General features: G+C 42.0%; 2 protein-coding genes and 2 pseudogenes across 2 annotated transcripts; 2 read left to right on the top strand and 2 right to left on the bottom strand.

Moving 5' to 3' along the window:
• Nucleotides 1–765: 765 nt before the first annotated feature.
• Nucleotides 766–1,432, bottom strand: LOC149096917 (uncharacterized; annotated as a pseudogene).
• Nucleotides 1,433–4,532: 3,100 nt separating this feature from the next.
• LOC110052149 (galactosylceramide sulfotransferase-like) lies at nt 4,533–10,489 on the bottom strand. Its single transcript, XM_020758279.2, has 2 exons — nt 10,134–10,489; nt 4,533–6,682 (listed from the first exon to the last, which is right to left on the bottom strand). The coding sequence occupies exons 1-2, from the start codon at nt 10,268–10,270 to the stop codon at nt 5,545–5,547; spliced, it is 1,275 nt and encodes a 424-aa protein (XP_020613938.1). The 5' UTR covers nt 10,271–10,489; the 3' UTR covers nt 4,533–5,544.
• On the top strand, nt 6,902–8,196 carry LOC149096916 (uncharacterized; annotated as a pseudogene).
• A 620-nt stretch (nt 10,490–11,109) lies between the features above and the next one.
• Nucleotides 11,110–15,694, top strand: LOC110052150 (inosine-uridine preferring nucleoside hydrolase-like). Its single transcript, XM_020758280.2, has 2 exons — nt 11,110–11,419; nt 13,715–15,694. Exons 1-2 carry the CDS (start codon nt 11,200–11,202, stop codon nt 14,443–14,445), a joined length of 951 nt encoding a protein of 316 aa, XP_020613939.1. The 5' UTR covers nt 11,110–11,199; the 3' UTR covers nt 14,446–15,694.
• The last annotated feature ends 891 nt before the right edge of the window (nt 15,695–16,585 follow it).

The following is a 16,585-nucleotide window of genomic DNA, read 5'->3' as shown; positions in this document are numbered from 1 at the left end:
CGTAACTTAATTTCTATATTTACCAGTTGGCATACATAGGCAGCATACATAGAAAGCACTTGCGAGACTTCTTAAGCGTTCATTTACAGGGTCCGAAATTGCGCTTTCCTGATAGCCAATGCGACTAAACATTTTGCACTGGCGACCAGAATTTCACAACTGGTCGCCAGCGGGCGATTAACTATTTCATGCCACGATAATTGCACAGACAATAACTTTGATTTTCAGCCAAATCGATTAAAATAAAATTCAAAGTCGCCCGCCAATTGGTCACTTCCTTTACCTTTCCGCTGCTTTTGAAGTATAAAACCGATTTTCCTGTTATTATAACTCTACCACAATGTTTTACGGCGAAGCTTCGCCGTCATGTTTTTACAGTGGTTTCCCATAACATACGTATTGTGGGCGCAAGAGGCCCCATGCGTTCTTTCGCCATGAATATTTATTCAGGCGATGTGGTGTCCAAACCTGTTCTGAAATCTTTCCGTAATTTATTACAAGGTGGAGACGGAACATCCGCGAAGAAATTAGATGAAGATTTAGATATTCTCTGGGCGTCAAAAGGTGGAAGTGTAGATGGCGACCACATTTTTCCATCTGGCGACTGAAAAAAAATTTCAGTCGCCAGTTGACGCCTGCCGAAAAAAGTTAATTTCGGACCCTGCATTTTAATATTCCTCATCACTGCCCACTCCATCGTCACCATCGGCACTCTCGATCTCTTGAACAGAACCTTGGTTCTCACATTCAGCAAGCCTGCACATATCAGTGCATCTTAGGCCATATGTGACACAGACACATTTAGGGGCGACGCACTTTTTAGTGCAGTTACACGCTAATAGCTCAAGTATGGCCTCTTTTACGTCCATCCAGCCAACAACTAACTTGGCAACACTATCTTCATACTCGATCTTCCATCCCTGTCGAACAGGAGTCGGAACTTGTGGCTCTCTCTCTAAACACTGTTTCCATATGGCAATCAATTTGCCCTCGTTGCGTGCTTCACAAGACAATCTCTGCAAGGAGAAAGCTGGTGGCTTTCTATATCTCCCCTCTTCTTGAACAAAACAGCTGGTTCCTCAGCTCATTAACTTTTGTGGATACCGTGTTATTAGAGTAAAGAAGACATGTAAGTTCCTCTAATTTATCCGTTAATTCAGGAGGTAGGTCTCACTCTTTTCCCAGCTCTGTTAACGCTTCTTGGCTCGTTGTGTTATTCTTTAATGTCTTCAATGCTTATTCCTTTCCCTTTCCTGCAAATGCGCTCGCAGTATCACACCCAGTGAATGCATGCATTCCGAGAACACCTTTGTACACTTCTGGACCAAGTGAGGCGGCAACTTTTGTAATGTCAATAACCTTTCGTCCGTGTACGAGTGCCAGATTTCATGAACAGTGAAACTCCTATCTCACTGCTAAATGCCAAGGACATGATAAACACATCAGTGTCCTCCGAACAGACAAGAACAAAGTTGAAGCCATCATTAGCTGCATGGGAAGCGTGGAGCAGTAGGCGTCCATCTGCCTCTTCCTGTTGAGACCTTCAGTGTTGGAACTTCGTCACTACCTTCCGCGGTGATTCTGTAGCATGTATCACCAGCATTGGCATACAACAGATTCTCCTCCAACTTCTGTCTGCATGCTTCCTTTCTCCACTCATTGACGATGAAGGTGATAAGACTCGTCTTATTGCTCACTCTTGTCAGGAAATTTCTTCCTCTGCCTAACTATCTGTGTTCTACTGATGTTAACAAGCTGGTGTCCTGACTCTTCACCTCGCAGTTGCCGTTCACTGTTTTTAATATATAGCTCCTTGTAGGTGTCAAATACGACGTCTATTCTGTTACACCACACCCCTTCTTTCATTGCCATACACAGGACAGTCATAGCGAAATCACCAAAGGTCAGTTGATCTCTCTTTAGCCTTTGCACCAGAGACATGCCAACAATAACTGCAGCAGAATTTACAGGAACTTCCTCAGAGAACTGTACATTTTTCTGTAACAGTGATGACGGGGAGGCCTTGTCGGTCTTTGTCAGAAGACCATCTGGAGTTGATAAGGCCCAGGGAAGTGGTCCAAGAGGGTGTGAAAGGATGGTATCCATCTGCAAGCTTCGTTCTTGTGCAATAACTATGATTCTTCCAAACAAGGACCTGTCTACTTTCAAAGTAATCAATTGGTCTTTGGTTTACACCTGTTTCTTCTTGTTCATGTCGCTGACTGTCATAGAATTTCTTGATTTGAGGAGTCTTCTCCATCCTCTCTTCTTTAAACTTTGCATAACATCTATCACCAACCGCGTGTGCTGTTTTCAGGGCTCTAGCAATCTCTCTGGGGGCCTTCTTTGAAGTTGAAATGCTAATCAGTTCTTAGCTCTCGGAAAAAGGATAAACCCAGCCTTGGATGAGGTCAACTATGGACAAAACCGCCAGCTCATCTTTCTTTATTCTTGATGACTGAAGCTCTGTATGCTGCGTTTCCGAGTTGGATCCTTGCTAGTACCATGTTTCTTAGCTGCCCAAGAAATGCACTGCGGTATTCTGCTGTGAGGTAGTCGCGCTGAACAGTTGCAGGTTTTAAGCTAAAGCGTGTGGTTCTACCAGGATTCTGGGTATCCTTGTTCACTGTGACCTCAGTTGTCTGGTCAACTGGAATCCTCCCAAAGGGATTGCTGCTGGCTAACTGAACAGAAAAACTGCCTTCCTTGAATGCCTTCTGTACTTCAGGAATTTTTTCACTGAGATTTGTCATCTGAGCAAAGTAAGGAGTCAGGTATCGTGAATAGTTCACCTTATCATAGGCGAAACACCAAGGGATCACAATTCGTATGGAATGGAGATGTAAATCCAGTCACCTTCACGAGATATCCGCAACAGGCCAAGAACTATTCCCTCTACCTTATCCACATATGACATCCAGAATGCTGAAAGTTCACCGTTATTTTGACGAAGATGATTCAGGAACTCTCTCCACATAGTCATCACTTGAGGCAGGACTGGGCATTGAAGCAGCTGGTCTAAGCTCTCTTCCTTCAAAAATTATTAGCCAGTGTATCCACCTGTTCAAGAAAAGACGCTACTGTGATGCGATGATTGGGATCGCTGCTCTCAAGCCTTCTCATGAACTCACCCTATGCTAACCTCATCAGTGCTTCATACAGGTACTTGTGTGCCCGCAGGCCACGGTTGTAATGCTTTCCATCAATGACACCACTTATGGAGCCCTCAGCAACTATCTGTGATCCAATGAAGATGTCCTTCAAACCGCTATCTCCAATTCAAATCGTTTCCCTAGGATAGCCAATGCAACGCAAATCGTGTGAAATGTTCCAATTCGCAAAACAATGTTGGAAAACTGGTCTTGCTTCCATGCAATTTCCGCTGCTTTTGCGTAAAGTGCTTGATCCATGACAACGCCAACTGATGATTGATCAAGTTTCTTTCTGATTTCCTCTGACTGGTTAAGGATCTCATACAGTGTTGTTAATGCTGTTGCTGGAGCATTTATTGTCGGGAGATACTCTTCGACATGTGGTCTTACTTGAACTCGATCCCTTGTTTGCATGTTAAATCCGGTCCAACTAGGCACCTTTTGGACTTTTGAATTGACTTACCTAGCAAGGATCCGCAGCATGTTCTTCTGCTCTGCATTTCTCGCAGCTTTCTTGGTTTCAGCAGCATAGTCATCCTTGGTTTTGAGAGGATGTGGTCCCACACGAGGGCCAGCGACATATACGTGAAGTTGGGGTTGATGTTCTGTGCTCAAAGTCCTCTGTTTCCTTTTGTCAACGCGTGGTAGGTCTTTCGGCGGTGGGTGAGGACCGAAGACTATAGGCTGTACAGTGATTCCGTTGACACGGTGGGATGTTCCTTTCCCTGACAAGGTCTCCTCAATTCTGTTTATGTTGTCCCAGGCAAGGTCTGTGAAGATGTGTGGCTTAATGGAGACGGGAAGTGAAATCTATTATTTACTCTGAAACAATAGCGTAAATGATATCAACGATTTCATATAAGTTATAGATGCACTAGTAAATTAGCACTCAGTAATAGATCGAGTATTTTCAAACTTTAGATCGCACTGAAAGGCTAATTTCTAAAAGAGTTTAAAAAAGATTTAATGCGAGCTGATTTGTTTTCTTATAATACAAAGTTCCAAATAGATAAAAGGTGAATTATCAGAAAAAAAAACCGAGAAGCGGATTTTTTTGCATAAAGGAGAGCAAGTTTTAAAAAATACTAGAGTTTTTATGAAGAAGGTTAAACATATTTCCAGCTATTGATTGCCACGACAGAAATGGACTGTTTTTCCTAGTTTGTTTGTACTCTAGATTATGTTTTACTGAACATCTCATGTTGTGCCTCAGCTCTGTCGTCTTTGTCATGCTATTTTGCAATCGAAACGATTGGCGGATACATCAAGCAACAGAGTTCTCAGACATGGCATAAATGAACATACCGCTGACCAAAATTTGCAGGCCCGCGTATTACACAAAATGTTCTCAAACACATTATGTAGACCTTAAAAGTATAATTATGTCTCCACACTTCATTTTATTGCATTCTATAAGCATTTGTAGCTGCATATAATTGAACATTAACTATGGGCCAAATTTGTTATACCTTAGGAAGGGGGGGGGGGGGGGTTGCAAATAAATGCAGTCAGCACGGAGGAGCTACCATCGATCCAGTGCTATCATGGATTTTCCAAGTCTACAATAGCAGGGCCTTTCAAAAAACACTAGGAAACTTATTCACCCTGAATGATACCGACAGCCTAAATTTGACTGCCTGGCTCACGGACTATTTTGGAAAATCACGGTTCACGACGACTATGGAAATCACGATTCACGGGGAAAAAAATGGCTATTTCACATTTCACAGGAAATAAAAAGGGCCGATCACGGGTCACGAAATACCCACCCTCAAGCTAGAGTATGGGTAGCAATCCCGTAGGATCGCAAAACCTACTGAATCCCCACAGGGGGAACACTCCACTTTTCAGGTAGAGACATGCGCTGTTTAACCTCTTTCTTTATACATCTAAGCCTTCCTAGGTCAATGTGTTCGTAAAGAAGTAGGGTTATGCTACTAACAATGCTTCAACAGTAATCAACAGGTTATCGATCAAAGTTGATTATGATATAAACTTGATGAAGTACTAACAAATTTATGCCAAGTACTTCGATTCTGTCTAGAATGTCGATAAAAGTCCGAAATAAGCTCAACAAGACCCACGTGTAGAAATGCGTATCTGCCCTGAACTTGATCATCCTTACTTCCTAACTGAAATTGCTCGATTTCTTCTCAGATTTCGTCTTAAATTTCACTTGCAAAATTTATCCCGCAGATGGTCCTAGATCACGGAGATCAAGACTATAAAAAGTAACCTCTCAGCCGCCTACATGTCCCTCGGTAAAAGCGAAAACAAAAGCGGAAATAATCAATAATCGTTTCCTTGTGTCAAGGCCTCGCCGGCCAAGAGGAATGGGAGGCTCTGGGTAAGAGAATGCTCTCATCTACGGTGGAAAACCAGGGAAGTTGCATTAATTTGGAGTTTTTACTGGTTCATATTGTAAATCCTTCGCAGCACCCCAGCCGGTTTCTTGCTTAATACTGGTCTCTTTTCCCAGTCCAGTATTCCTTAATTTTTCCGTACGTTTGCTTCTCAGGTATTCAAGGAAAGAGTTTTCCATCCTAACCAAATTTTCACACAAGGCTTTTGTACTCGGCCTCAGATGCTTTCTGATTGAGTAACCCTTCACAAATTTATCATGATAAGCGCGTTGATGTCGCACGCTGTCTGTGAAACACCGTCGCTTTATCTTTTCCTTCCTTTGGCGAAAGTCAGCCAGATCTTCATAAAAGGCAGGCCCTTCATTCTTCACTTTGCTCCAAAACGTTTTATTAAAATGATCGAATAACAAAACGTCTGCTTTATTCCATCTTTTGATATTTTCTTGGACGCTGTTGCTCAACCTTCGTGCCTTCTCCTTGTCTAATCGCTCATTAAGCTTTACGTACAGAATGTCGTCTGTTTTCCAGCAGAGCAGTCGTTTCATCAACACCAGTGATTCATCAAAGTAATCCATAATCATAACCAAGTCAAACTCTTTGTCCAGAAACTGGATGTACTCGTTAACTGCGGAGAGATTTTGAAAATATTCTAAACTTAAACCCAAGTCAAACATCATGGGATTTCTTGCCAAATAAGTCATTACATTCGGACGGGAATGGTTGAGTGGAATTTCCTTCTCCAAAAATTTATCCAACGAGTCCTGCTTGTCCCCTAAGCCAAATGCTTTACCAAGATGAGCGAAATTAAAAACAGATTCAAAGTTGTCCACTGGATTTCGCAGAATTGTCAGGTACTTGCTGGTTGCTTTAGGAAAAAGCCAGTTCATTGGTTTTTTGTTAAATCTTGCGTGGCTGCACAAAATGTTAGGTTGTTTGGCAAAAAATCGAAGTGGAAAAATAATGTGAAATTTATTTGGCCAGCCAAGAAAAGTGCCCAACCCAAGGACAAACGAAAGATTTCTGGCGTCTCCGTAACGAAAGAAGATGTTAGTCATTGTGCTTGAGCCAGTTTTGTGTGTTTTGAGAAAAAGAATTTGTTGAACAGGTAAGCATTGCTCTTGTTCCAATTGCGTCGTAAGTACATCAATTTTCGTGGCATTTCTGGGCCTGTGGGAAAGAAAGAAAGAAAAAAAAAACACTAAACATAAAATTTATACTTGTTCTCTAAAATTAAATATTCCTCAGTCGCGATGCGAAGCAAAGGTCGCAAGTAAGCCTGGAAAGTGAGCACCGAGCTAAAGACCTCGTTGGGGGGGAGGGGTGGGTGGGTAGAAGTTTCTTTTTCGTACGTTTGAGGGCTGTCTGAGTATGGCGCGTTTTCAGGGTCAAAATTAAAACCTAACTTTTCCACCTTTCCTTACTTGCTAAGTAAAATGTCTGTCATTTCCTGTCTTTGAAATTAGACAGTACGCATCTCTTTTGACCTCCGAAACAATACATTCCGCGTTTCCTGAATACTAAAATCATAACGTCCGGCATATTTTGACCTTTGAACAAAATTCTCCGCGTTTCCTGACTTCTCTCGAATTTTAAGTCCGGCATGTTCTGACTTTCAATGTAATTAGTTACCAAATACCGTACTACTTAGTTTAAACATCTCAACTAAACATCCCATGCCGGCACCTGACAAGCCATTTAGTTCATAATGAAATCTCGCTGCTGAGCCGAAATTTTGATTTGCAAAATTTGTAAATGCGCGTTTTCTGACTTCTCGATTCTACCAGACGTCTTTTCCGCGTAAGCCTTGATCCCCTGATGCAAACCTAATGCCAGGACCCAAGGGGGCCGGGGGTTTTCCCGGGGATTTATGAATGGAGTCGACGGCACAAGAGCAATTCTTGGGCAGTCTTGACGCCATACATCATTCGACCTTGCGAGGAGACTTCAACAGGACACAGTTAGTGAAGATGTGGCTGATTATGTTCTGTTCCGATTGGAACAAATTTCTCGCCATTTGGTTCGACTTGCTGACAACATGCAGGTGTTTGATACAGTTCGACCCTCACTCGCCACTGTGACGCGAATGTTGTCGGAGGTAGAGCGGAATTGGTATCATTCCTCCCCAGCAGTAGCAAACCAGTCTAGAACGGTTGGGCGTCCTAGGTTCGAGATTCCACGGGAGCAGCTGCAATATCTTGCCGATTATGAAATCAACTTACCCGACATGTCCAGAGCCTTGGTGTGAGTGAGAGTACCATAAAAAGACGTATGCGGGAGTACAATATCTCCATTACCGACAGGACGACAATCATTAGTGATGATGACCTTGATAACATTGTAAGATTCTTTCATAGGGATTTTCCAGATGCGGGATATCGGAGGGTACAATCGCAGCTAGTGTTGCGCAATATAAATGTGCTCCAGCTGAGACCCGAGAATGCATGCAAAGAACGGATCCGGAGGGACTTGCAGTGAGATGGCTATTCCTTACACCAAGAGCTGTGCACTGTGTTAGTGGGCCACTTGCACTATGGCACATAGACGGGAATCATAAATTGATCAGGTGAACCTTATTCGTAATTGATTATAAATAAAATTTATTCAGATTTATTGCGCCTAGTTTCTAATACAGGTGGTTGTTGGTTAGTCTCCTTTCCAGCCGGTTTTTTTTTTTTGGGGGGGGGGGGGGGGATGTCACGCAACGCTCTCTCCAAAGAAGCGTTGGGTGACACTCAAAAAACGGCTACGAAGGAGACTAGTTGTTGGTAGTGAGGACAGAATCCATGAAAGGACAGCAAAGTATGGACACATGTATTTTTAAGTTTCAGATGGAAGATTGTAGTGCATGGTGGAGTTGATGGATACACAAGATTTCCTGTATACCTTGGGGCTGGAACAAAGAATACCGCAGCTACTGTTCTTGGCCTTTTCCAACAAGCAGTGGCAGAATATAGACTCCCCTCAAGGAATTTTTAATAAACCCTTGTTAAAATAAAGTGTACAGTAGCCTCCAACAAAATCACTTTTCAGTCATCAAAATGCTTCTCAAGACAAATAGATTTTCAAAATTTCCACGGTCTTCACCCCATTGCCCTCCCCCCCCCCCCCCTCCCCCGTGCAGGAGGAGGTAAGCCATTCCGGCACTCCTCTACACGTGTGGCCTCCTTTATCATGATCCTAGAGTGTGCCGCCTACTTTATGATTTCCTCCTGCTACTTTATTTCAATTTGAAAACCCTGATCACATGTTATGTGTATTATTGTAGGATCCACGCCTACGCGGAAAAGACGCCTGGTAGAATCGAGAAGTCAGAAAACGCGCATTTACAAATTTTGCAAATCAGAATGTCGGCTCAGCAGCGAGATTTCATTATGAACTAAATGGCTTGTCAGGTGCCGGCATGGGATGTTTAGTTGAGATGTTTAAACTAAGTAGTACGGTATTTGGTAACTAATTACATTGAAAGTCAGAACATGCCGGACTTAAAATTCGAGAGAAGTCAGGAAACGCGGAGAATTTTGTTCAAAGGTCAAAATATGCCGGACGTTATGATTTTAGTATTCAGGAAACGCGGAATGTATTGTTTCGGAGGTCAAAAGGGATGCGTACTGTCTAATTTCAAAGACAGGAAATGACAGACATTTTACTTAGCAAGTAAGGAAAGGTGGAAAAGTTAGGTTTTAATTTTGACCCTGAAAACACGCCATATCTGAGATCTTAGAGAAAACACCTTCCTTTTAATAAAGTCTCACAGTGCCTCCATCCCAAGTGCCTAAATAGTTTCGGAAGAGAGATAATCATTATTTTTTCTTAGCTCCGACTATTTGTTGAGAAGAATAACTAAATACTGCGGCTCATGATGATGATCAATTCCGTCCCAACTAATGAGAGTCCTTCGATACTAGGCCGCGCTGACTAAAGCCGAGATCTCTGGACAAGGACGGGGAAGGGTCTGCCATAAAACACCGCACGATCAGTCTGCTGATAAATTGAATAATGACCAATGTTGAATGCATGACACTGGACATGCAGTTAGCAATCCTACTAGTTACTATGTTATCCTGTTAGCAGAACCCTCCTTCAACCTTCCCCGGGGAAAATCAAGAAAAGTTGAGCATTTTGCCAATTCCTCTAGGAAAGATCGAACGGGGAACCCACATAGCAGAGGGTGCATTTATATATGTTGTTCCAAACAAGAAGTCTGAAAACCAAGTAATAAAGTGTGCTCTTTCAGACAGTCTCCGCTTTCGTAGCCAGTTATTTTCGGACGTCTCAAAATTCTCGTAATTCACCTTGAATATATAACTTGTCGACGCTGTTGAAACGGGCTAGAGCTCCCTTTGGTTACACTGTGGTTGGCAAATCCGAAAGCCTGAGTCTTAAACCTTGGAAAGAAACCGGAATATTGCGCCATTTTTACTAGACTTATTATGTTCATCGCGCGACAGTAAATGAAATTGTTTTAACATACATAGATAGACAGGATCAGACAGAACGAATATTCTCATTTTGTTAACATTTGATTCTAGGATCAGTAAAAATTTCATCAGTGCCTACTTCCATCCGCAAGATCTATCAATACCTTCGTAGTCAAATCCACACAATTTCTTCTACTTACGTGATGCGATGGCGCGTCCGTCGAAATCCACTCAAATGCCGCTTATTTACGACGTATACATACAGCAGGGAAGTCACAGTAAACAATAAAAGCAAGCAAAGGAAACGTCTGAAAATACTGCGTTGAAAAATTCTCATCCTGCGACAGCTTTTCGAACACGCGTTCGTCGAGAACTCTCCCGATGCGCTTTTGTGACTGGCTTTCCAAGCGGTTCGAGACAACAGGAGTCAATCAACAATAATGTCACGATACAACACTTCACTGGGATCAGATTAAAGCCAAAATAGCTATGATCTTTGATTTAAATGTGCGGCAAATCACACCTTATATTTTCTAATCGTGGTAATCATAACCTAAGAAGAGGTTAGCCGGCCCAGACACCCTTCTGTAACACACTTGGTGGAATATGTTCCACCAGTGCGTGTTTCAATTTTCCAAATCCCAGAGGAGAGGACTAAAAGAGGTAGAGCCTCTTATATGGAGTACCATCGGGCCATAGCTACCCCTTCGTTTTATTGTTCCGTGTTTGCATTGTGCAGTTATGGTTGTTATTTGGCCGTAGAAATCCTTCGTTATGTTTTGCATTGCCTTATTACTGCGAGGATACTCAAACCGTGAACACTTGGCATTTTTTAAACATCTTTTTTGCAGTGATCACAGAATGAGGGCTCTTCATATTAACAAGAGCACTCAGCAATTTTACATTGAAAAAATGCCAATCTTGTACATTGTCTGGAGGGCTTTCATTCTTTTGCCGTTTAAAAACATGTACAAAAATGTCAAGTGATCATAGCTCGAGTGTCCTCACTATTTAATGTTTATCCTAGTACTTGAGCTTATTCACGTTGATCTCACGGTCCCAGCTTAACCTCATTACGCAACCCCTTGCCCCTCCTCTCGTCCGGCCAAGAAACCCGAGAAATTCTGAATACACTATAGTACACAATACATGAATTATCTAGACTACCGCTTCCGATTGCACCGCTGAGCAGTTGGTTTGAACACGCACTTCGCATCGATCGTTCGCATTAGGAAGGATGAGGAAGCGTGTTGAATAGGTCAAATTATGGCAAAGAGAAAGATAATTATTGATTGCGATGCTGGCATCGATGATGCACAAGCTATACTGCTGGCCTTATCTGCCCAAGACGTTGAGGTTATTGCGATCACATGCGTTGCTGGCAATACGCCTATAGACAAAGTTTGTGTCAATGTCCTAAAAGTGCTGGAGTTGTGCAATAGCACAGACATTCCTGTCTTCAAAGGAGCATCTGGCCCGTTGCTTGGTAAGAATTTGCGGTGTTATTATTATGTTTCATTAACCTGATCAGCCGTATTAAGATCTGATCAATTTTTCCCCCTGAGAACAAAAGTGAGCGTAACCTCATTGCGGGGTTTATATCCGGCCACTTATTAGCCTGCGAACAGGCTCCGAGCGAGGGCGGTAAAAAATTTCGGCGAGCCAAGCGAGCCGTTTAGTGTGAAATTAAGAATCTGCGAGCGAAGCGAGTGAGAGCGGTGGAGCCTGTAGACAATTAGTTTCTTATGCGCCGGTCCGCCCCGTGGTTATTAGCCTGTTACAAATCAGTTAAGAAGGCAATTAGACCAGTCAGATCTGATGTTTTTTTTTCCCGTGCTGATGTATTGGCTTTTGATAACATTCTACCCCACGTGGGTATCGTGGAACGAGGAAATGCAAAGTGAACAGGATCATATTTGCTGTTTCTGTAAAAAGTTATTGAATTCGCCTGAAGGGAAAAGAGTGCCGGTGGTTTCAGTTTTTAAGGTTAAAAAAACAAAGAACCACACGGCGGCATGTAAGCAAAATTTTTGCCGACACGCCACCAAAAATTTTGTAAATTTACCAGCCGTTGTCAAGATCTGTCAAATATTTATCTTAAAGCTGTCAACAGTCATCAATTCAACCAATCAGACCTTGACACCAGGAACTGGTATCATGGAACAGCGGCATCAATAGAATGTCTTCATGCTCCCATGCTTTCTCTCTTGTTACCAGACCACTCTTGGCTCACTCTGCTCGCCCTAGACCACATTCAGATAGCTCGGACTAAACCCAGCCAGGAGCCTGTTCACAGGATAGCCACTTATGAATTCATTAGCTTACACCAGATACACCTGGGATTGAGCAATCAGTTACTGGTCATTTAGCCCCCAAGTTGATTAGCCCCTGGCTGGTCAGCCCTCAACCTAATTGACTTCTGGCTGGGGGCTAAAAGGTTAGGGGCTAATCCACTTGGAGGCTAAATGACCGGTTACTTAGCTACCATGGGATCGATATGTTGAAAGATATAGACCATGTAGGGGGGATTGTACAAACGCTTTGCCCTGGAGTAAGAGAAAATTCAAGACTTAGTGTCAGTTATACAACAGGCTCAACATATCACAGGAGAGCGGGTGGGGAAGGGATTTGATTATAGCAATTAACTGTACTGCAGAAAACCCTACCACTTTTACGGTAGGTAATGATACTCCTAAAAATTATGGCTGAGGAAGTGGATATGCAGTCAGAAACGCCTGATACAATAGTTTGTTTAAAATGGATATGCAGATCTAAGTAAGGTAAAGTCTGCATACGAGCCAAGTGGTTCATCAGGCCGCAGCTTATCCCGGTTTCAGTAGCATGAAGCGACCAGAAGTATTTCTACTCCCCCTTCGATGGAATGTGAGTCCATCGCAGGGTTACCCCCCAGCATTAAATTTGCTGGTACCCATTTATACACCTGGATGAAGAGAGGTACTGTGAGAGTAAAGTGTCTTACCCAAGAACACAACACAATGTCCCTGGCCAGGGCTCGAACCCAGACCACTCGCTCTGGAGTTGAGCACACTAACCATGAGGCCACCTCCCTATATACTGATCTACCTGCAATCAAATTTTTGATTTACCACTCAAAAGTTGGTTAGGTGAAAGGAAATGCATTATATTTAGTTATTTCTAAAAGTCTGCTGTTCAAGTGAAAGGAGTGCAGTATAGGGAGGCATTGTCTCTCTCACCACATATCTACTACCATGAAATATGCATACTTGGAACATCAGGGGAGAGGGATGGTCTTTCTCACAGTGTATCCACACATCTAGCCTTTTTAGGGGTGTAACTTTAAGTAACAGTGATGGTAATCACTATTAATAGATACCCTTATTGCACTGGGTCATTGTGCACTCTCAGGGTGCCTCTCTCTCCAACTAAGCGTATCAATGAGTACTGCTGAAATATAATGCCAGGGCATAACCCTGGGGTGGACTAGCATCTCACCTCTGGGGCAGATACAGAATTTTAGAGAAGGGGGTTTGAGATATGGACCACCAAAGGTGGTCCCCCACAAATTTTTTTAAAATTGAGGTCCTCAGAAATGGGATTAACGTGGCATTCTGAGGCCAATGCAATGTCTCATTTTGAAGCTTTGAACCCCTGAACCTCCCTAGACCTGTCCCAGCACCTAGGGGGATGTAGAAATACTCCTAGTCAGCTCATGCAAACCATATGGGTCATTAGGCTATGGCATAGATTTTACCTTGTTTGTCTGTTGTTCATTACTTAACTGTTGACTGTTGATTGACAGGTGATTTCAAGGGTTCTGCCTCCCATTTTCATGGTGTGGATGGTATGGGTGATGTGGAAGACATTCCTTACCCAGATATGTCATTACTGAAAACAGAACATGCTGTAAATGCCCTAATCAGGCTTGTTGGGCAACACCTTGGTGAAATCACGTTGGTTCCCATTGGTCCATTAACCAATATTGCTTTGGCGTGCCGACTGGATCCAAACATTTCTTCCAAATTGAAAGATGTCTTTATCATGGGAGGAAATATTGAAGCCAAAGGCAACGAATCTGTGAGTGCTGAATTTAATTTCCATTTTGATGTGGAAGCTGCTCATGTCGTGTTAAATCAGCTAACCTGTCCAGTTTCTCTCATAACATGGGAGGTTTGCCTCTACCATGCATTTCCTTGGGAATTTTATGATGAGTACTCTGGACAAGGTACTAAGAAATCAGATTTTGTGAAGAAGATTTCGAACATGAGTGCTATGTTTTACCAGAAAAAACAAACTGGTTTTGGAGAAGGGTACACTTCCTGTGATCCTCTTGCCGTGGCAGTAGCTATCCAACCGGAAATGGTAACAAAGGAAACAAGTGTGTATGCTACGGTAGAGCTTCATGGGCATTTAACCCGAGGTCAAATGGTTGTAGATTGGAGAGGACATCTTGGACAGAAACCTAACATCAAGATCGTACAAGAGGTCAATATGGAAGTACATAGGTCATTGATGATGAAGTCTGTTCAATAAAAAAACTGATACACCTAGGCTAAAGTTAGATGGCTTTCAGTTTCTTTAAGGTTGTTAACCAATTTAAAAGACTGTTCACATGGACAAGAATTCATCAAGATCATTGGATGACACTCTTAATTAAATTAGTTAGTTTTATTAAAATATACTGATCTTGTTAAAGGAGCTCAGACACATTATTTTGAGTTATTTTGGTCACATACAGAATTACCTTTAAAGTAAAGGAAACCTGAAAAATTAATAGTAGTTTACTAAGATAGAAAAACACCAAGGAGATAATAATAAACCATAAAGGAACAAGAATGGAGAAGACTGACAGGGATTACAAACAACAAACCAGAAAAATGTAGCCTACATTTTCCAAGACGTGCAAATTGTGATGTAGTTCCTTTAATGTCTGACACAGCCACTTCTGTGCACATGTATACTTAACATAGATACTTTATTTGCAAGGGTTATCAAAGTACAGTTAGTTTTTTTAAATCACTTGAACTTGAGCTTTATTAGACCATATTCGTATTCTCGGTATTAGACTGGAACTAGCTTGCTATGGAGGCTCGTGCAGGAGAATATCATTAAAAACTGAGATCAATGTTACTTGGATGTGAAAGGACTCCCTACATTAGCCTCAGTTGCCAGCTACAATCATGGACAAAAGTCTTGGGACAAATTTTCACTTTTGGCGCTTTTGCGTACACGCCAGGCGTGAATACAACTTCACCTGCCTAACCTCGCCCCCCACCCCCCATACAATGTTGAAAACTACTACGTGCAATTTCAACTGATTTTCAACATTGTGTTGGATGGGGAGGGGGGACAACAACCCATTTATAAAGGATATAGCAGCGTTTTCTTCAAACTTCAGTTCTAAAACCCAGGTAATCCGTTACATTACATAAGTGTCCCAAGGACTTTTGTCCACGATTGCAGTTCCAGCCAAATACCAAGAATACGAATATGGCCTATATTTTACTTTATTTTCTTATATAGAGCTACAGAAATTGCTTGCCCCCACAACTAGTAGTTCCAGAACTAATTGAGCCAGGGGCAAGAGTTTATGTTACAAAGGAAAAAAGGAAAAAAAAGGTAATGTTATTATTCACAGCAAAATTATAAAAGGTACAAGTAAAACAATAGAAACACGTAGAGGTAACCGAAAACAAAATTACCACATAGTTAAATACACAATGTAGCAGTAGTTAATCTATATCATTATTTTTATTTTAATAAAGAGCTTTATCTTGGGAAAGTTTCAGTGTTTTAAAAATTCTCTGTTGTCTGAGATTGCATTTGAGTGTGAAATTGATCACTGAGCAGTTGCATTGAGCATCATAGCTTCATTGTACCTTTCTGATGACGTGAGAATTTTTTGGTTACTCCATTTCTGCCTGCCCTGCGAGCAGACGTCCCTTCGATCTTCCTAGAAAAGTCAGGAAGACTTTTCTAGGAAGATCGAAGGGACTTTCAGTTTTCTTGTTATTAGCTTGCTCATTAAGTTATTTATTTATTTACTTAGGGGAGGACCAATTGATTTTTGAGGTGGGTAGTGATTTGGTATAGGCACAATCTTTTGTTACCCTTACATGTACCAGATAATTTTTTCTTGGGACATGTGTGAATTGTATGATATTTTTTCTGCCATGTAACATACTTTTATTTGGCTCAATTGATCAACCTAGTTCCCATGGTCTCTCCTCTCGGGGGTGGGAAGATGAGAGACCGTGGGAAGGAGGTTTCTAAATTCTTTTTGGCAGTGGTTATGTGCATTAATTTTTTGGTACTAGTATGCATACCGGATATTTTTCAAAATCATCCACTCCCCCTCAAGAATCTCGTGGTCTACAGCTTTAGGCTATCCTCATCAAATGTTTCATTTACAATTACCTTCCCTCCTCCTTGTGAAAGTGAGTTGGGAGGTTGGGCCAAAAAAAAAAAGAAAATTAACTGAGGGAGCCCAAGTCCAGGATGATGCTGTTTGGATTCATTTTCGTTTCTGTTGTTTGTTAAATTCATAGAAAAAGAAGTGGAAATAGGTTCTTTTTTCTGGGTTCAGCACACTGTTCCTGTCAGTTTTCCACTTAACCAACCTCCCCCGCTACCCGCCTCCCAATTTCATGCCAGATTGAGACTCTTACGTCAT

Source organism: Orbicella faveolata, unplaced genomic scaffold (assembly GCF_042242905.1).
Source record: "Orbicella faveolata isolate gen_17 unplaced genomic scaffold, um_ofav_v1 contig_47, whole genome shotgun sequence".
NCBI lineage: Eukaryota > Metazoa > Cnidaria > Anthozoa > Scleractinia > Merulinidae > Orbicella > Orbicella faveolata.
This window is presented reverse-complemented; position numbering and strand designations above follow the sequence as displayed.

Excerpts from the sequence above, each read along its gene's own strand:
- LOC110052149 (XM_020758279.2), bottom strand. The coding sequence starts at position 10,270 with ATGAGAATTTTTCAACGCAGTATTTTCAGACGTTTCCTTTGCTTGCTT. Across the intron at positions 6,683-10,133 it reads CGGACGCGCCATCGCATCAC|GCCCAGAAATGCCACGAAAA; the intron begins GTAAGTAGAAGA and ends TCTTTCCCACAG.
- LOC110052150 (XM_020758280.2), top strand. The coding sequence starts at position 11,200 with ATGGCAAAGAGAAAGATAATTATTGATTGCGATGCTGGCATCGATGAT. Across the intron at positions 11,420-13,714 it reads AGCATCTGGCCCGTTGCTTG|GTGATTTCAAGGGTTCTGCC; the intron begins GTAAGAATTTGC and ends GTTGATTGACAG.